The following is a 20201-nucleotide window of genomic DNA, read 5'->3' as shown; positions in this document are numbered from 1 at the left end:
CTACTGGCCACTCCCCTCGGATGTTACTGACCACTCCCCTCTCTACTGACCACTCCCCTCTCTACTGGCCACTCCCCTCGGATGTTACTGACCACTCCCCTCTCTACTGACCACTCCCCTCTCTACTGGCCACTCCCCTCGGATGTTACTGCCCACTCCCCTCTCTACTGGCCACTCCCCTCTCTGCTGACCACTCCCCTCGGATGTTACTGCCCACTCCCCTCTCTACTGGCCACTCCCCTCTCTGCTGACCACTCCCCTCGGATGTTACTGACCACTCCCCTCTCTACTGGCCACTCCCCTCTGATGTTACTGACCACTCCCCTCTCTACTGGCCACTCCCCTCTCTACTGACCACTCCCCTCTACTGACCACTCCCCTCTCTACTGGCCACTCCCCTCTGATGTTACTGACCACTCCCCTCTCTACTGGCCACTCCCCTCTCTACTGGCCACTCCCCTCGGATGTTACTGACCACTCCCCTCTCTGTGTTGGAGGATGTTATTGGCCACTGGCAGCTTCATTAAATAGTACATGCAAAACACCAGAGTTGCTCTGTCCAGTGTCTGTGTTCTTTTGCCCATCTTAATCTTTTCTTTTTATTGGCCAGTCTGAGAAATGGCTTTTTCTTTGCAACTCTGCCTAGAAGGCCACATCCCGGAGTCGCCTCTTCACTGTTGACGTTGAGACTGGTGTTTTTCCGGTACTATTTAATGAAGCTGCCAGTTGAGGACTTGAGACGTCTGTTTCTCAAACTAGATGCTCTAATGTACTTGTTCTCTTGCTCAGTTGTGCACCGGGGCCTCCCACTCTTTCTATTCTGGTTAGAGCCAGTTTGTGCTGTTCTGTGAAGGGAGTAGTACACAGCGTTGTACGAGATTTTCAGTTTCTTGGCAATTCCTCGCATGGAATAGCCTTCATTTCTCAGAACAAGAATAGACTGACGAGTTTCAGAAGAAAGTTCTTTGTTTCTGGCCATTTTGAGCCTGTAATCGAACCCACAAATGCTGATGCTCCAGATACTCAACTAGTCTAAAGAAGGCCAGTTTTATTGCTTCTTTAATCAGAACAACAGTTTTCAGCTGTGCTAACATAATTGCAAAAGGGTTTTCTAATGATCAATTAGCCTTTTAAAATGATAAACTTTGATTAGCTAACACAACGTGCCATTGGAACACAGGAGTGATGGTTGCTGATAATGGGCCTCTGTAGATATTCCATTAAAAATCAGCTGTTTCCAGCTACAATAGTCATTTACAACATTAACAGTGTTTACACTGTATTTCTGATCAATTTGATGTTATTTTAATGGACAAAAATGTTGCTTTTCTTTCAAAAACAAGGACATTTCTAAGTGACCCCAATCTTTTGAAAGGTAGTGTACATCAGAACCTCTAGTACCAGGATGTATTGTAACTGTGTCTCTCTCTCTCTAGTACCAGGATGTACTGTAACTGTGTCTCTCTAGTACCAGGATGTATTGTAACTGTGTCTCTCTCTCTAGTACCAGGATGTATTGTATCTGTGTCTCTCTCTCTCTAGTACCAGGATGTATTGTATCTGTGTCTCTCTCTCTCTAGTACCAGGATGTATTGTATCTGTGTCTCTCTCTCTCTAGTACCAGGATGTATTATATCTGTGTCTCTCTCTCTCTAGTACCAGGATGTATTGTAACTGTGTCTCTCTCTCTCTCTCTAGTACCAGGATGTATTGTAACTGTGTCTCTCTCTCTCTCTAGTACCAGGATGTATTGTATCTGTGTCTCTCTCTCTCTCTCTAGTACCAGGATGTATTGTAACTGTGTCTCTCTCTAGTACCAGGATGTATTGTAACGGTGTCTCTCTCTCTCTCTAGTACCAGGATGTATTGTAACTGTGTCTCTCTCTCTAGTACCAGGATGTATTGTAACTGTGTCTCTCTCTCTAGTACCAGGATGTATTGTAACTGTGTCTCTCTCTAATACCAGGATGTATTGTAACTGTGTCTCTCTCTAATACCAGGATGTATTGTATCTGTGTCTCTCTCTCTCTAGTACCAGGATGTATTGTAACTGTGTCTCTCTCTCTCTAGTACCAGGATGTATTGTAACTGTGTCTCTCTCTCTCTAGTACCAGGATGTATTGTAACTGTGTCTCTCTCTCTCTAGTACCAGGATGTATTGTAACTGTGTCTCTCTCTCTCTAGTACCAGGATGTATTGTAACGGTGTCTCTCTCTCTCTCTCTAGTACCAGGATGTATTGTAACTGTGTCTCTCTCTAGTACCAGGATGTATTGTAACTGTGTCTCTCTCTCTCTCTCTAGTACCAGGATGTATTGTATCTGTATCTCTCTCTAGTACCAGGATGTATTGTAACTGTGTCTCTCTCTAGTACCAGGATGTATTGTATCTGTATCTCTCTCTAGTACCAGGATGTATTGTAACTGTGTCTCTCTCTAGTACCAGGATGTATTGTAACTGTGTCTCTCTCTAATACCAGGATGTATTGTATCTGTATCTCTCTCTAGTACCAGGATGTATTGTATCTGTATCTCTCTCTAGTACCAGGATGTATTGTAACTGTGTCTCTCTCTAGTACCAGGATGTATTGTATCTGTATCTCTCTCTAGTACCAGGATGTATTGTAACTGTGTCTCTCTCTCTAGTACCAGGATGTATTGTAACTGTGTCTCTCTCTCTAGTACCAGGATGTATTGTAACTGTGTATCTCTCTCTAGTACCAGGATGTATTGTAACTGTGTGTCTCTCTAGTACCAGGATGTATTGTAACTGTGTCTCTCTCTCTCTCTCTAGTACCAGGATGTATTGTAACTGTGTCTCTCTCTCTCTCTCTAGTACCAGGATGTATTGTAACTGTGTCTCTCTCTCTCTCTCTCTCTCTCTAGTACCAGGATGTATTGTATCTGTGTCTCTCTCTCTTGTACCAGGATGTATTGTAACTGTGTCTCTCTCTCTCTCTAGTACCAGGATGTATTGTAACTGTGTCTCTCTCTCTCTCTAGTACCAGGATGTATTATATCTGTGTCTCTCTCTCTCTAGTACCAGGATGTATTGTAACTGTGTCTCTCTCTCTCTCTAGTACCAGGATGTATTGTAACTGTGTCTCTCTCTCTCTCTAGTACCAGGATGTATTGTAACTGTGTCTCGCTCTCTCTCTAGTACCAGGATGTATTGTAACTGTGTCTCTCTCTCTCTCTAGTACCAGGATGTATTGTAACTGTGTCTCTCTCTCTCTCTAGTACCAGGATGTATTGTAACTGTGTCTCTCTCTCTCTAGTACCAGGATGTATTGTAACTGTGTCTCGCTCTCTCTCTAGTACCAGGATGTATTGTAACTGTGTCTCTCTCTCTCTAGTACCAGGATGTATTGTAACTGTGTCTCGCTCTCTCTCTAGTACCAGGATGTATTGTAACTGTGTCTCTCTCTCTCTCTAGGACCAGGATGTATTGTAACTGTGTCTCGCTCTCTCTCTAGTACCAGGATGTATTGTAACTGTGTCTCTCTCTCTCTCTCTCTCTAGTACCTGTATGCCTTCAACATTATCCCGATGAAAAGCATGGAGGCATCAGAACTGGTCAAACAGCCTCAGGATGTCACTGAGAACCCTTACAGGAAGATGGTTGGAGAGAATACTCTATCAGACCCTACTGTCCAGGTCCACTCACACACACTGTTAGACCTCCTGTAAGGGTATTCAGATCCTATCTGACCCTACTGTCCAGGTACACTCACACACACTGTTAGGATCTGAAAACCTCTCAGGGTTTGGAGAAATGCTCCATGCTAAATAAAGGCCAACAACTAAGATACATGTGTATGTGGACACCCCTTCAAATGATTGGATTCTCCTATTTCGGCCACATTTGTTGCTGACGTGTATAAAATTGAGCACACAGCCATGCAATCTCCATAGACTAATATCGGCGGTAGAACGGCCTTACTGAAGAGCTCAGTGACTTTCAACGTGGAACCGTCACAGGATCCCACCTTTCCAACAAGTCAGAATGTCAACTCTCTCCGCTGTTAGAGCTGCCCCGGTCGACTGTAAGTGCTGTTATTGTGAAGTCTAGGAGCAGTAATGGCTCAGCCGTGAAGTGGTAGTCCACACTAGCTCACAGAACGGGACCGCCGAGGGAACGGGGACCGCCGAGGGAACGGGGACCGCCGAGGGAACGGGGACCGCCGAGGGAACGGAACGGGGACCGCCGGGGGAACGGAACGGGGACGGCCGAGGGAACGGAACGGGGACCGCCGAGGGAACGGAACGGGGACGGCCGAGGGAACGGAACGGGGACGGCCGAGGGAACGGAACGGGACCACCAAGTGCTGAAACACGTAGCGCGTAAAAACCGTCTGTCCTCGTTTGCAACACTCACTGAGTTCCAAACTGCCTCTGGAAGCAACGTCGGCACAGGAACTGTTTGTTGGGAGCTTCATGAAATGGGTTTCCATGTTTGCTAATTTATAATGCAAAATAAACAGAAATATCACCTTTACATAAGTATTCAGACCTTTTACTCAGTACTTTGTTGAAGTATCTTTGGCAGCGATTACAGCCTCCAGTCTTCTTGGGTTTGATGCTACAAGCTTGGCACACCTGTATTTGGGGAGTTTCTCCCATTCTTCTCTGCAGATCCACTCAAGCTCTGTCAGGTTGGATGGGGAGCGTTGCTGCACAGCTATTTTCAGGTCTCTCCAGAGATGTTCAAGTCCAGGCTCTGGCTGGGCCACTCAAGGACATCCAGAGACTTGTCACGAAGCCACTCCTGCGTTGTCTTGGCTGTGTGCTTAGGGTCGTTGTCCTGTTGGAATGTGAACCTTCACCCCAGTCTGAGGTCCTGAGCGCTCTGGAGCAGGTTTTCATCAAGGATCTCGCTGTACTTTGCTCCGTTCATCTTTGCCTCTATCCTGACTAGTCTCTTAGTCCCTGCTGCTGAAAACATCCCCACAGCATGATGCTGCCACCACCATGCTTCACCGTAGGGATGGTGCCAGGTTTCCTCCAGACGTGATGCTTGGTGTTCAAGCCAAATAGTTGAATCTTGGTTTCATCAAACCACAGGTCTGAGAGTCTTTAGGTGCCTTTTGGCAAACTCCAAGCGGGCTGTCATGTGCCTTTTTACTGAGGAGTGGCTTCCGTCTGGCCACTCTACCATAAAGGCCTGATTGGTGGAGGGCTGCAGAGATGGTTTTCCTTCCGGAAGGTTCTCCCATCTCCACAGAGGAACTCTGTCAGAGTGACCATCGGGTTCTTGGTCACCTCCCTGACCAAGGCCCTTCTCCCCCGATTGCTCAGTTTGGCCGGGCGACCAGCTCTAGGAAGAGTCTTGGTGGTTCCAAACTTCTTCCATTTAAGAATGATGGAGGCCACTGTGTTCTTGGGGACCTTCAACGCTGCAGAAATGTTTTGGTACCCTTCCCCAGATCTGTGCCTCAACACAATCCTGTCTCGTAGCTCTACGGACAGTTCCTTTGACCTCATGGTTACTCCATATTAATGGTCATGATTTTGCAATGAGATTTTGGACGAGCAGGTGTCCACATACTTTTGGTCATGTAGTGTAGAAGGTGAACAACTATAAAATATTGAAATGTTTGACTGACGGACGGACGGACGGACGGACGGACGGACATGGGAAGACCAACCCGTGCTGCCGACCTCAAGGAGGAACATCTCATTCCCCTCCAGAGGAAATGGCAAATCTAAATAGTCCTCCTGTTTGGTCCTTCCGGTGCCAAAGCATCAAGCCAGACCGTGGGGCTGAATAGACATTTAAAACAAGACATAAGGACACTAATGATCTAAAGGCCAAATTCCAATAAGGAATAATCATCAGAAAATAGCCTTCTTAAAAACACACACCGCTTCGACAATGCAGACGATAAATATACACTGAGTGGACAAAACATTAAGAACACGTTCCTCATATGGAGTTGCTCCCCCCCCTTCAGCCCTCAGAACAGCCTCATTTCGTCGGGACATGGACTCTACAAGGTGTCGAAAGCGTTCCACAGGGATGCTGGTCCATGTTGACTCCAATGCTTCCAATAGTTGGCACGTTGGCTGGATGTCCTTTGGGTGGTGGACGATTGTTAATTCCAACGGGAAACTGTTGAGTGTGTAAAAACCAGCAGCTTTGCAGTTCTGGACACAAACTGGTGCATCTGGCACCTACTACCATATGCCGTTCAAAGGCACTTAAATACACTGCTCAAAAAAATAAAGGGAACACTTAAACAACACAATGTAACTCCAAGTCAATCACACTTCTGTGAAATCAAACTGTCCACTTAGGAAGCGACACTGATTGACAATAAATTTCACACGCTGTTGTGCAAATGGAATAGACAACAGGTGGAAATTATAGGCAATTAGCAAGACACCCCCAATAAAGGAGTGGTTCTGCAGGTGGTGACCACAGACCACTTCTCAGTTCCTATGCTTCCTGGCTGATGTTTTGGTCACTTTTGAATGCTGGCGGTGCTTTCACTCTAGTGGTAGCATGAGACGGAGTCTACAACCCACACAAGTGGCTCAGGTAGTGCAGCTCATCCTGGATGGCACATCAATGCGAGCTGTGGCAAGAAGGTTTGCTGTGTCTGTCAGCGTAGTGTCCAGAGCATGGAGGCGCTACCAGGAGACAGACCAGTACATCAGGAGACGTGGAGGAGGCTGTAGGAGGGCAACAACCCAGCAGCAGGACCGCTACCTCCGCCTTTGTGCAAGAAGGAGCAGGAGGAGCACTGCCAGAGCCCTGCAAAATGACCTCAATCAGGCCACAAATGTGCATGTGTCTGCTCAAACGGTCAGAAACAGACTCCATGAGGGTGGTATGAGGGCCCGACGTCCACAGGTGGGGGTTGTGCTTACAGCCCAACACCGTGCAGGACGTTTGGCATTTGCCAGAGAACACCAAGATTGGCAAATTCGCCACTGGTGCTCTGTGCTCTTCACAGATGAAGCAGGTTCACACTGAGCACGTGACAGATGTGACAGAGTCTGGAGACGTCGTGGAGAATGTTCTGCTGCCTGCAACATCCTCCAGCATGACCGGTTTGGCGGTGGGTCAGTCATGGTGTGGGGTGGCATTTCTTTGGGGGGCCGCACAGCCCTCCATGTGCTCGCCAGAGGTAGCCTGACTGCCATTAGGTACCGAGATGAGATCCTCAGACCCCTTGTGAGTCCATATGCTGGTGCGGTTGGCCCTGGGTTCCTCCTAATGCAAGACAATGCTAGACCTCATGTGGCTGGAGTGTGTCAGCAGTTCCTGCAAGAGGAAGGCATTGATGCTATGGACTGGCCCGCCCGTTCCCCAGACCTGAATCCAATTGAGCACATCTGGGACATCATGTCTTGCTCCATCCACCAACGCCACGTTGCACCACAGACTGTCCAGGAGTTGGCGGATGCTTTAGTCCAGGTCTGGGAGGAGGTCCCTCAGGAGACCATCCGCCACCTCATCAGGAGCATGCCCAGGCATTGTAGGGAGGTCATACAGGCACGTGGAGGCCACACACACTACTGAGCCTCATTTTGACTTGTTTTAAGGACATTACATCAAAGTTGGATCAGCCTGTAGTGTGGTTTTCCACTTTAATTTTGAGTGTGACTCCAAATCCAGACCTCCATGGGTTGATAAATTGGATTTCCATTGATTATGTTTGTGTGATTTTGTTGTCAGCACATTCAACTATGTAAAGAAAAAAGTATTTAAAAAGATTATTTTATTCATTCAGATCTAGGATGTGTTGTTTAAGTGTTCCCTTTATGTTTTTGAGCAGTGTATTTTGTCTTGCCCGTTCACCCTCTGAATGGCACACATACACAATCCATGTCTCATTAGTCTCAAGGCTTAAAAATCATTCTTCAACCCGTCTCCTCTCCTTCATCTACACTGATTAAAGTGGATTTAACAAGTGACATTAATAAGGGATCATATCTTTCACCTGGATTCACCTGTTCAGTCTGTCATGGAAAGTGTTGTGAATGTTTTGTATACTGTATCTCTCAGGAGCCGGCATCTCAGTTCTTCTTTGACCTGGGGAAGAAGCAGCGTGGGGGGGGGCGTGGCCAGGGGGGCCGTGGGAGGAAGAGGCCCTCAGATGGAGACGGGCAGAATCAAGGACAGCCGTGGGATCCAGACAGGCAGAGTCAGAGACCACCCTTTGATCTAGACAGGCCTAAACAACCTCGCAGGCCCCGTGAGTCTCCCTCGCTCTCACAGACACACCCTCACCCTCACAGACACACCCTCACCCTCACACACCCTCCCACACCCTCCCACTCTCTCCCACACCCTTACACACCATCCCACACCCTCACCATCTCACACCCTCACCATCTCACACCCTCACCATCTCACACCCTCACCATCTCACACCCTCACCATCCCCCACCCTCACCATCCCCCACCCTCACCATCTCACACCCTCACCATCTCACACCCTCACCATCCCCCACCCTCACCATCCCACACCCTCACCATCTCACTCCCTCACCATCTCACTCCCTCACCATCTCACTCCCTCACCATCTCACTCCCTCACCATCTCACACCCTCACCATCTCACACCCTCACCATCTCACTCCCACACCCTCCCTCACCCTCACCCTCCCTCACCCTCACCATCCCCCACCCTCACCATCCCACACCCTCACCATCCCTCACCCTCACCATCCCACACCCTCACCATCCCCCACCCTCACCATCCCCCACCCTCACCATCCCCCACCCTCTCCCATCCTCACCCTCCCTCACCCTCTCCGTCTCCCATCCTCACCATCCCCCACCCTCACCCTCCCTCACCCTCTCCGTCTCCCATCCTCTCATGTATGTCTCTCTCTCTGTGTGTGTCTGGTTCAGCCCAGCCCAGCGGTCCCTGTTGGTTCTGTCTGGCCAGCCCTCAGGTAGAGAAACACCTGGTCATCAGCATTGGTACCCATGTGAGTTTCCACACAATCTGAGTATTACAACTGATAGTAGAAAGAGGTTGTTGTGTTTTAAAGGGCTCTGAAGCCCCCAGTTAACCATTTAGTGTTGATGTATTTTCCCTCAGTGTTACCTGGCTCTGGCTAAGGGCAGTCTGACCCCTCGGCATGTGTTGGTACTACCCATCGGCCACTACCAGTCAGTAGTGGAACTGAGCTCGGAGGTGGTTAAAGAACTGGACCGGTACAAGATGGCTGTCAGGACCTTCTATAAGAGCAAAGGACAGCGCTGTGTTCTGTTTGAGAGGAACTACCACAGCCAACACCTACAGATACAGGTAGACCAGAATACACTCCTCTCTCAGGGCCAGCCTGCCCATTACGGTTCTGCACTTCCTGCTGAGGAAACATCATTGCAAGTGGGCTCAAGATCACACCTGAGAAAGATGGGCAGCTAATAGGCTATTCAGAGCTTAATTAGTCCATTAGACTGGACTGAAGCCTTTATCAGGAATAAGGCTTAATTAGTCCATTAGACTGGACTGAAGCCTTTATCAGGAATAAGGCTTAATTAGTCCATTAGACTGGACTGAAGCCTTTATCAGGAATAAGACTTAGTCCAGATGACTGGACTGAAGCCTTTATCAGGAATAAGACTTAATTAGTCCATTAGACTGGACTGAAGCCTTTCAGGAATAAGGCTTAATTAGTCCAGATGACTGGACTGAAGCCTTTATCAGGAATAAGGCTTAATTAGTCCAGATGACTGGACTGAAGCCTTTATCAGGAATAAGGCTTAATTAGTCCAGATGACTGGACTGAAGCCTTTATCAGGAATAAGGCTTAGTCCAGGTGACTGGACTGAAGCCTATATCAGGAATAAGACTTAGTCCAGGTGACTGGACTGAAGCCTTTATCAGGAATAAGACTTAGTCCAGATGACTGGACTGAAGCCTTTATCAGGACTGGGCTAATAAGCCAACGGAACTGCCTGTTTTACCAACGCTACCACATGGATGTCTAGAAGATGTGCGCTGTTGGCTGACACTAGACTATTAGTTTAGTAGGAACAGAGAGGTAGAACAACCAGGACCAGACCAGCACCCCTGTAACCGTCTGTCCCTCCCCAGGGAGGAGGTAGAACAGCCCTGTAACAGTCTGTCCCTCCCCAGGGAGGTAGAACGGCCCTGTAACCGTCTGTCCCTCCCCAGGGAGGAGGTAGAACGGCCCTGTAACCGTCTGTCCCTCCCCAGGGAGGTAGAACAGCCCTGTAACCGTCTGTCCCTCCCCAGCCCTGTAACCGTCTGTCCCTCCCCAGGGAGGAGGTAGAACAGCCCTGTAACCGTCTGTCCCTCCCCAGGGAGGTAGACCAGCCCTGTAACCGTCTGTCCCTCCCCAGGGAGGTAGAACGCCCCTGTAACCGTCTGTCCCTCCCCAGGGAGGTAGAACGCCCCTGTAACCGTCTGTCCCTCCCCAGGGAGGTAGAACAGCCCCTGTAACAGTCTGTCCCTCCCCAGGGAGGTAGAACGGCCCTGTAACAGTCTGTCCCTCCCCAGGGAGGTAGAACAGCCCTGTAACAGTCTGTCCCTCACCAGGGAGGTAGAACAGCCCTGTAACAGTCTGTCCCTCCCCAGGGAGGAGGTAGAACGGCCCTGTAACAGTCTGTCCCTCCCCAGGGAGGAGGTAGAACGGCCCTGTAACCGCCTGTCCCTCCCCAGCCCTGTAACAGTCTGTCCCTCCCCAGGGAGGTAGAACAGCCCTGTAACAGTCTGTCACTCCCCAGGGAGGAGGTAGAACGGCCCTGTAACAGTCTGTCCCTCCCCAGGGAGGAGGTAGAACGGCCCTGTAACCGTCTGTCCCTCCCCAGCCCTGTAACCGTCTGTCCCTCCCCAGGTAGTACCGGTGCCGGAGGATAAATGTACCACTGAAGATATTAAAGAAGCCTTCATGCTGCAGGCGCAGGAACAGAACATGGAGCTGATGGAGATACCAGAGCATACAGACCTAAAACAGGTACACACACACACACCTCAAACAGGTACACACACACACACACACACACACACACACACACACACACACACACACACACACACACACACACACACACACACAGAGAGACCTCAAACAGGTACACACACACACACCTCAAACAGGTACACACACACCTCAAACAGGTACACACACACACACACACACACACACACCTCAAACAGGTACACACACACACACACACACACACACACCTCAAACAGGTACACACACACACACACACCTCAAACAGGTGTACACACACACACACCTCAAACAGGTACACACACACACACACACACACACACACACACACACACACACCTGAAACAGGTACACACACACACACACACACACACACACAGAGACCTCAAACAGGACACACCCATCTGCGTCCGTTTGGTACCGATGAAATACACCCACTTTGAATTGTTTATTAGCTAATAATTAGGGCTGTCGAATTATATAAAAAAAATATCTCCACTTAATTTCATGGTTTTCAGTAGTTAACTACGATCAATACCTTTTTAAATTGTGACATTTTTACTCTAATTAAAGATGTTTCAATATCAAATCAAACTGTATTTGTCACAGAGTAGACCTTACCGTGAAATGCTGACTGACCAGCCCTTAACCAACAGGACTAGACCTTACCGTGAAATGCTGACTGACCAGCCCTTAACCAACAGGACTAGACCTTACCGTGAAATGCTGACTGACCAGCCCTTAACCAACAGGACTAGACCTTACCGTGAAATGCTGACTGACCAGCCCTTAACCAACAGGAGTAGACCTTACCGTGAAATGCTGACTGACAAGCCCTTAACCAACAGGAGTAGACCTTACCGTGAAATGCAGACTGACAAGCCCTTAACCAACAGGAGTAGACCTTACCGTGAAATGCAGACTGACCAGCCCTTAACCAACAGGAGTAGACCTTACCGTGAAATGCAGACTGACCAGCCCTTAACCAACAGGAGTAGACCTTACCGTGAAATGCTGACTGACCAGCCCTTAACCAACAGAAGTAGACCTTACCGTGAAATGCTGACTGATGAGCCCTTAACCAACAGGAGTAGACCTTACCGTGAAATGCTGACTGACGAGCCCTTAACCAACAGGAGTAGACCTTACCGTGAAATGCTGACTGACGAGCCCTTAACAAACAGCGCAGTTCAAGAAGAGTTAAGAAAATGTTTTAAATGCAACACAATAATATAACAATTACGAGGCTATATACAGGGGGGGGTACCGTTACAGAGTCAATGTGGAGGCTATATACAGGGGGTACCGGTACAGAGTCAATGTGGAGGCTATATACAGGGGGTACCGTTACAGAGTCAATGTGGAGGCTATATACAGGGGGTACCGGTACAGAGTCAATGTGGAGGCTATATACAGGAGGTACCGGTACCGAGTCAGTGTGGAGGCTATATACAGGGGGTACCGGTACAGAGTCAATGTGGAGGTTATATACAGGGTATTACGGTACAGAGTCAATGTGGAGGCTATATACAGGGGGTACCGGTACAGAGTCAATGTGGAGGCTATATACAAGGGGTACCGGTACAGAGTCAATGTGGAGGCTATATACAGGGTGTTACGGTACAGAGTCAATGTGGAGGCTATATACAAGGGGTACCGGTACAGAGTCAATGTGGAGGCTATATACAGGGTGTTACGGTACAGAGTCAATGTGGAGGCTATATACAGGGGGTACCGGTACAGAGTCAATGTGGAGGCTATATACAGGGGGTACCGGTACAGAGTCAATGTGGAGGCTATATACAGGGGGTACCGGTACAGAGTCAATGTGGAGGCTACAGTGGGGGAAAAAAGTATTTGATCCCCTGCTGATTTTGTATGTTTGTCCACTTACAAAGAAATGATCAGTCTATAATTTTAATAGTAGGTTTTTTTGAACAGTGAGAGACAGAATAACAACAAAAAAAATCAAAAAACGCATGTCAGAAATGTTATAAAATGATTTGCATTTTAATGAGGGAAATAAGTATTTGACCCCTCTGCAAAACATGACTTAGTACTTGGTGGCAAAACCCGTGTTGGCAATCACAGAGGTCAGACGTTTCTTGTAGTTGGCCACCAGGTTTGCACACATCTCAGGAGGGATTTTGTCCCACTCCTCTTTGCAGATCTTCTCCAAGTCATTAAGGTTTCGAGGCTGACGTTTGGCAACTCGAACCTTCAGCTCCCTCCACAGATTGTCTATGGGATTAAAGTCTGGAGACTGGCTAGGCCACTCCAGGACCCTAGGAACCTCCCAGACTGGGGCAGATTTGATTAGCTCGGTGGAGACCCTAGGAACCTCCAGACTGGGGCAGATTCGCCTAGCTCGGTGGAGACCCTAGGAACCTCCAGGCTGTCTATACTTCAACAGCAAAGTTAGAGAAGATGGAAATTTATGAAATAGGGCCTTGTAAACAAAAAGGGAGTCTTTAGTGAAGTCCAGCCAACCGTTTGAATCAGTATGCAGCGAAACAAAATGGAGGGCACTATGGAAGCTGCAGTTTGATGAATAATATCACCATAATCAACAACAGATGAAAGGTTGACTGAATAATCTGCTTCTTACTCCTTAGAGAAAGACGTTCTGTTTCTGTAGAAAAAGACAACTTCAAATCTTGTCTTCTTAACCAGATCATCTGTTTTTTAAACATCAAATCCATATCAGTCCAAAAGCCTCAGTATTTATATGTGGGAACACGTTCTGTTGGAGAACCATCTAATGACTGAACATGTAGTTCATCTGGAACATTCTAATGAGAGTTTAAAAACATGTATTTCATTTTTAGTTGATGATAACAATGCTAGGAGACGGTAATGCCAGGAGATGATAATGCCAGCAGATGATAATGCCAGGAGATGGTAATGCCAGGAGCTGGTAATGCTAGGAGACGGTAATGCCAGGAGATGATAATGCCAGGAGATGATAATGCCAGGAGATGATAATGCCAGGAGATGGTAATGCCAGGAGATGGTAATGCCAGGAGATGGTAATGCCAGGAGATGGTAATGCCAGGAGACGATAATGCTAGGAGCTGGTAATGCTAGGAGCTGGTAATGCTAGGAGCTGGTAATGCTAGGGGATGATAATGCTAGGAGCTGGTAATGCTAGGAGCTGGTAATGCTAGGAGCTGGTAATGCTAGGAGACAATGCTAGGGGATGATAATGCTAGATGATAATGCTAGGAGATGGTAATGCTTGGAGATTATATGAGATGATGCTAGGAGACGATAAATCTAGATGATAATGCCAGGAAATGATAAATCTGGACGATAATGCTAGGATATGATCATGCTAGATGATAATGCTAGGAGATGATCCTGCTAGGAGATGGTAATGCTAGGAGATGGTAATGCTAGGAGATGGTAATGCTAGGAGATGGTAATGCCTGCTAGGAGATGGTAATGCTAGGAAATGATCCTGCTAGGAGATGGTAATGCTAGGAGATGGTAATGCTAGGAGATGGTAATGCCTGCTAGGAGATGGTAATGCTAGGAGATGATCCTGCTAGGAGATGGTAATGCCTACTAGGAGATGGTAATGCTAGGAGATGATCATGCTAGATGATAATGCTAGGAGATGATCATGCTAGGAGATGATCATGCTGAAACTGTGGTTGTCTGTAGCTCAGTTGGTAGAGTATGGTTCTTGCAACACCAGGATAGTGGGTTGGATTCCCGGGACCACCCAGACGTTAAATGTAACAGGACTCTAACTTGCTTTTACATATTTTCTGATAATGCTCGGTTATAATAAATAATGATTTGTTTCTATCAGATTGCTCCTCCAGGGACACCGTACTTCTACGTGGAGCTGGACTCTGGAGAGAAACTCTTCTACCGCATTCAGAAAAACTTCCCTCTGCAGTTTGGCAGGTATATACGTACACACACACCATGTATGATATAACCTAGAAACTAGTGATGTGCATCTTTCAAGGATAAAGCGCTACCTGTCCAATAGAATACACAGCATGTTCTTTAAGCCAATCCAACATAATCCAGGTAGAATCAGGAATTCCCCAGGGCAGCTGTCTTGGCCCCTTACTTTTTCAATCTTTACTAATGAATTGCCACTGGCTCTGAGTAACGCCAGAGTGTCTATGTATGCGGACGACTCAACACTATACACGTCAGCTACTACAGCCACTGAAATGACTGCAACACTTAACAAAGAGCTGCAGTTAGTTTCAGAATGGGTGGCAAGGAATAATTTAGCCCTAAATATTTCAAAACTAAAAGCATTGTATTTGGGACAAATCATTTACTAAACCCTAAACCTCAACTAAATCTTTTAATGAATAATGTGGCATTGATCGAGTTGAGGAGACTAAACTGCTTGGAGTAACACTAAGATTGTAAACTGTCATGGTCAAAACATAATGATATAACAGTAACTAATTTGGGCAGAAGTCTGTCCATAATAAAGCCTCTACCTTCTTAACAACACTATCAACAAGGCAGGTCCTACAGGCCCTAGTTTCTACCTTCTTAACAACACTATCAACAAGGCAGGTCCTACAGGCCCTAGTTTCTACCTTCTTAACAACACTATCAACAAGGCAGGTCCTACAGGCCCTAGTTTCTACCTTCTTAACAACACTATCAACAAGGCAGGTCCTACAGGCCCTAGTTTCTACCTTCTTAACAACACTATCAACAAAGCAGGTCCTACAGGCCCTAGTTTCTACCTTCTTAACAACCCTATCAACAAGGCAGGTCCTACAGGCCCTAGTTTCTACCTTCTAAACAACACTATCAACAAGGCAGATACTTTATGGAACAGAGGGGACTGTGAAGAGACAGAGCGCACACAATAACATACACCCTAGACACACACGATAACATACACACACAATAACATACACACACGATAACATACACAGAAAGAGTATCTGCTGCCTTGGCAGGAACTAACGGGGATCCATAATAAACCCCAGGAAGAGTAGCTGCTGCCTTGGCAGGAACTAATGGGGATCCATAATAAACCCCAGGAAGAGTAGCTGCTGCCTTGGCAGGAACAAATGGGGATCCATAATAAACCCCAGGAAGAGTAGCTGCTGCTTTGGCAGGAACAAATGGGGATCCATAATAAACCCCAGGAAGAGTAGCTGCTGTCTTGGCAGGAACTAATGGCGATCCATAATAAACCCCAGGAAGAGTAGCTGCTGCTTTGGCAGGAACAAATGGGGATCCATAATAAACCCCAGGAAGAGTAGCTGCTGCTTTGGCAGGAACAAATGGGGATCCATAATAAACCCCATGAAGAGTAGCTGCTGTCTTGGCAGGAACTAATGGGGATCCATAATAAACCCCAGGAAGAGTAGCTGCTGCCTTGGCAGGAACTAATGGGGATCCATAATAAACCCCAGGAAGAGTAGCTGCTGCCTTGGCAGGAACTAATGGGGATCCATAATAAACCCCAGGAAGAGTAGCTGCTGTCTTGGCAGGAACTAATGGGGATCCATAATAAACCCCAGGAAGAGTAGCTGCTGCCTTGGCAGGAACTAATGGGGATCCATAATAAACCCCAGGAAGAGTAGCTGCTGCCTTGGCAGGAAGTAATGGTTAAATATTTGATCCAGGGACTGATGCACTAGGATCTTAACCATTTGATCCAGGGACTGATGCACTAGGATCTTAACCATTTGATCCAGGGACTGATGCACTAGGATCTTGAACATTTGATCCAGGGACTGATGCACTAGGATCTTAACCATTTGATCCAGGGACTGATGCACTAGGATCTTAACCATTTGATCCAGGGATATGGGTGAATCATTCCAGCCCAACTGAAAACAGGTACTAACGTGTGTCTCTGTGTGGTGCAGGGAGGTGTTGGCCAGCGAGGCGGTCCTGAACATCCCGGAGAGGGCAGACTGGAGAGAGTGTAAACAGACCCCAGAGGAAGAGGAGAGTCTGAGCAAACAGCTACGAAACGACTTCCAACCCTATGACTTCGCCCTGGAAGACTGAACACCTTAACACACTGTACCGTACAGTAGGGGTGTAATGGTATTCATACTGAACCGTACACTGTACCGTACAGTAGGGGTGTAATGGTATTCATACTGAACCGTACACTGTACCGTACAGTAGGGGTGTAATGGTATTCACACTGAACCGTACACTGTACCGTACAGTAGGGGTGTAATGGTATTCACACTGAACCGTACACTGTACCGTACAGTAGGGGTGTAATGGTATTCACACTGAACCGTACACTGTACCGTACAGTAGGGGTGTAATGGTATTCACACTGAACCGTACACTGTACCGTACAGTAGGGGTGTAATGGTATTCACACTGAACCGTACACTGTACCGTACAGTAGGGGTGTAATGGTATTCATACTGAACCGTACACTGTACCGTACAGTAGGGGTGTAATGGTATTCACACTGAACCGTACACTGTACCGTACAGTAGGGGTGTAATGGTATTCACACTGAACCGTACACTGTACCGTACAGTAGGGGTGTAATGGTATTCACACTGAACCGTACACTGTACCGTACAGTAGGGGTGTAACGGTATTCATACTGAACCGTACGCTGTACCGTACAGTAGGGGTGAAATGGTATTCATACTGAACCGTACACTGTACCGTACAGTAGGGGTGAAATGGTATTCATACTGAACCGTACACTGTACCGTACAGTAGGGGTGAAATGGTATTCACACTGAACCGTACACTGTACCGTACAGTAGGGGTGAAATGGTATTCATACTGAACCGTACACTGTACCGTACAGTAGGGGTGAAATGGTATTCATACTGAACCGTACACTGTACCGTACAGTAGGGGTGTAACGGTATTCATACTGAACCGTACACTGTACCGTACAGTAGGGGTGAAATGGTATTCATACTGAACCGTACACTGTACCGTACAGTAGGGGTGTAATGGTATTCATACTGAACCGTACACTGTACCGTACAGTAGGGGTGAAATGGTATCCGTATTCATAATGTCCCTCCAGCTAGTAATTTCTACTGTCATTGTGAGCTTCCACTTCTCCCACCTGCTGACCTCACCTACTAAGGACATTTTCGGCAGTTAAATGCAACAAAACATTATTTATAAATATCAATCTGTGAATGTGTTTTTTTAAACTATAATTTGTTTACAAGCATGACAGCTGTGTTTTTAGGTTGACGCAGCTTGTTGGCCGTTTTAGCCAATCGGTGATTCTCAACCCAGTTCAAATCACATGAATATTCCCACTGGTATTTATGACTACACAACTGGTAAATGGCCTCATGGTTACAAACGCAGCGTCAGAGTGGGAACGTGAGAGGCCCAACATAAAATAGTTTTTACTTCAGTCCAACCATCTGAAATAGTTGTTTTCACAATGTGGAGATAAATCAGTGTCGTCATTTTGTACAAGGTCCCTGATTAAAAGCCTTTTTTTTGTATGTTTGTTTTTGAGTCTTGATTTTCTTTCCTACTCAAAGCTTTCCCAGAATGCTGTGTGTGTTAGTAGAGAGGATGGAAGTCTCTCTGGTGTTGGAGCTTCGTGATGACTCATCCACCTGTAGAGGCTCATCCTGACCAGCAGAGGGCACCATCTACTACACCAGGGGTATATGACTAACTAAGGACTAGTTCACCAGGGATATATGACTAACTAAGGACTAGTTCACCAGGGGTATATGACTAACTAAGGACTAGTTCACCAGGGATATATGACTAACTAAGGACTAGTTCACCAGGGATATATGACTAACTAAGGACTAGTTCACCAGGGGTATATTACTGACTAAGGACTAGTTCACCAGGGGTATATTACTAACTAAGGACTAGTTCACCAGGGGTATATTACTAACTAAGGACTAGTTCACCAGGGGTATATTACTAACTAAGGACTAGTTCACCAGGGGTATATTACTAACTAAGTACTAGTTCACCAGGGGTATATTACTAACTAAGGACTAGTTCACCAGGGGTATATGACTAACTAAGGACTAGTTCACCAGGGGTATATGACTAACTAAGGACTAGTTCACCAGGGGTATATGACTAACTAAGGACTAGTTCACCAGGGGTATATTACTAACTAAGGACTAGTTCACCAGGGGTATATTACTAACTAAGGACTAGTTCACCAGGGGTATATTACTAAGGACTAGTTCACCATGGGTATATTACTAAGGACTAGTTCACCAGGGGTATATTACTAACTAAGGACTAGTTCACCAGGGGTATATTACTAACTAAGGACTAGTTCACCAGGGGTATATTACTGACTAAGGACTAGTTCACCAGGGGTATATTACTGACTAAGGACTAGTTCACCAGGGGTATATTACTAAGGACTAGTTCACCAGGGGTATATTACTAAGGACTAGTTCACCAGGGGTATATTATGACTGGTGAACTAGTCCTTAGTTAGTAATATACCCCTGGTGAACTAGTCCTTAGTTAGTAATATACCCCTGTTGAACTAGTCCTTAGTTAGTAATATACCCCTGGTGAACTAGTCCATAGTTAGTAATATACCCCTGGTGAACTAGTCCTTAGTTAGTAATATACCCCTGGTGAACTAGTCCTTAGTTAGTAATATACCCCTGGTGAACTAGTCCATAGTTAGTAATATACCCCTGGTGAACTAGTCCTTAGTCAGTAATATACCCCTGGTGAACTAGTCCTTAGTTAGTAATATACCCCTGGTGAACTAGTCCTTAGTTAGTAATATACCCCTGGTGAACTAGTCCTTAGTTAGTAATATACCCCTGGTGAACTAGTCCTTAGTTAGTAATATACCCCTGGTGAACTAGTCCTTAGTTAGTAATATACCCCTGGTGAACTAGTCCTTAGTTAGTAATATACCCCTAGTGAAGGAGTAGTTCACCAGGGACGTCATTGCCGGTTTTGTCACGTCCTGACCAATATAAGTTGTTATTTTCTATGTTAGAGTGGTCAGGGCGTGACAGGGGGTGTTTTTGTGTCTGATCTATGTTTTCTAGTTCTTACTTTAAATTCTAGATTTCTATTTCTATGTTGGGATTGTTTGGGGTTTATTTCTAATTGGAAGCAGTTGATCCTCATTGCCTCTGATTAGAGATCATATTTAAGTAGGGGTTTTTCTCATTGTTGTTTGTGGGTTATTGTCTTTTGAGTAGTGTGTTGTCCTCTCTGCGTCAAGGTGTCACAATCTTCTTCATCAGATGATAAAGAAAAATCATTGTCGGACCAAAACGCAGCAGGGTTA

At 46.6% G+C, this 20201-nt stretch overlaps 1 protein-coding gene across 1 annotated transcript in view; it reads left to right on the top strand.

The window, feature by feature from the left end:
* LOC115189792 (CWF19-like protein 1) overlaps positions 1–18405 on the top strand; it is a 24541-nt gene extending 6136 nt beyond the window's left edge. The window contains exons 9-15 of the mRNA XM_029748308.1: positions 3521–3655; positions 8013–8202; positions 8865–8944; positions 9058–9267; positions 10823–10942; positions 14763–14860; positions 16816–18405. Of these exons, the coding sequence (XP_029604168.1) occupies positions 3521–3655; positions 8013–8202; positions 8865–8944; positions 9058–9267; positions 10823–10942; positions 14763–14860; positions 16816–16960 (978 nt within the window). The 3' untranslated portion in view covers positions 16961–18405. The remainder of the gene's footprint in view (positions 1–3520; positions 3656–8012; positions 8203–8864; positions 8945–9057; positions 9268–10822; positions 10943–14762; positions 14861–16815) is intronic.
* The last annotated feature ends 1796 nt before the right edge of the window (positions 18406–20201 follow it).

Source organism: Salmo trutta, unplaced genomic scaffold (genome assembly GCF_901001165.1).
Source record: "Salmo trutta unplaced genomic scaffold, fSalTru1.1, whole genome shotgun sequence".
Classification (NCBI taxonomy): Eukaryota; Metazoa; Chordata; class Actinopteri; order Salmoniformes; family Salmonidae; genus Salmo; species Salmo trutta.
The sequence above is the reverse complement of the archived record's forward strand: the minus strand, read 5'-3'. Positions and strand labels throughout refer to the sequence as shown.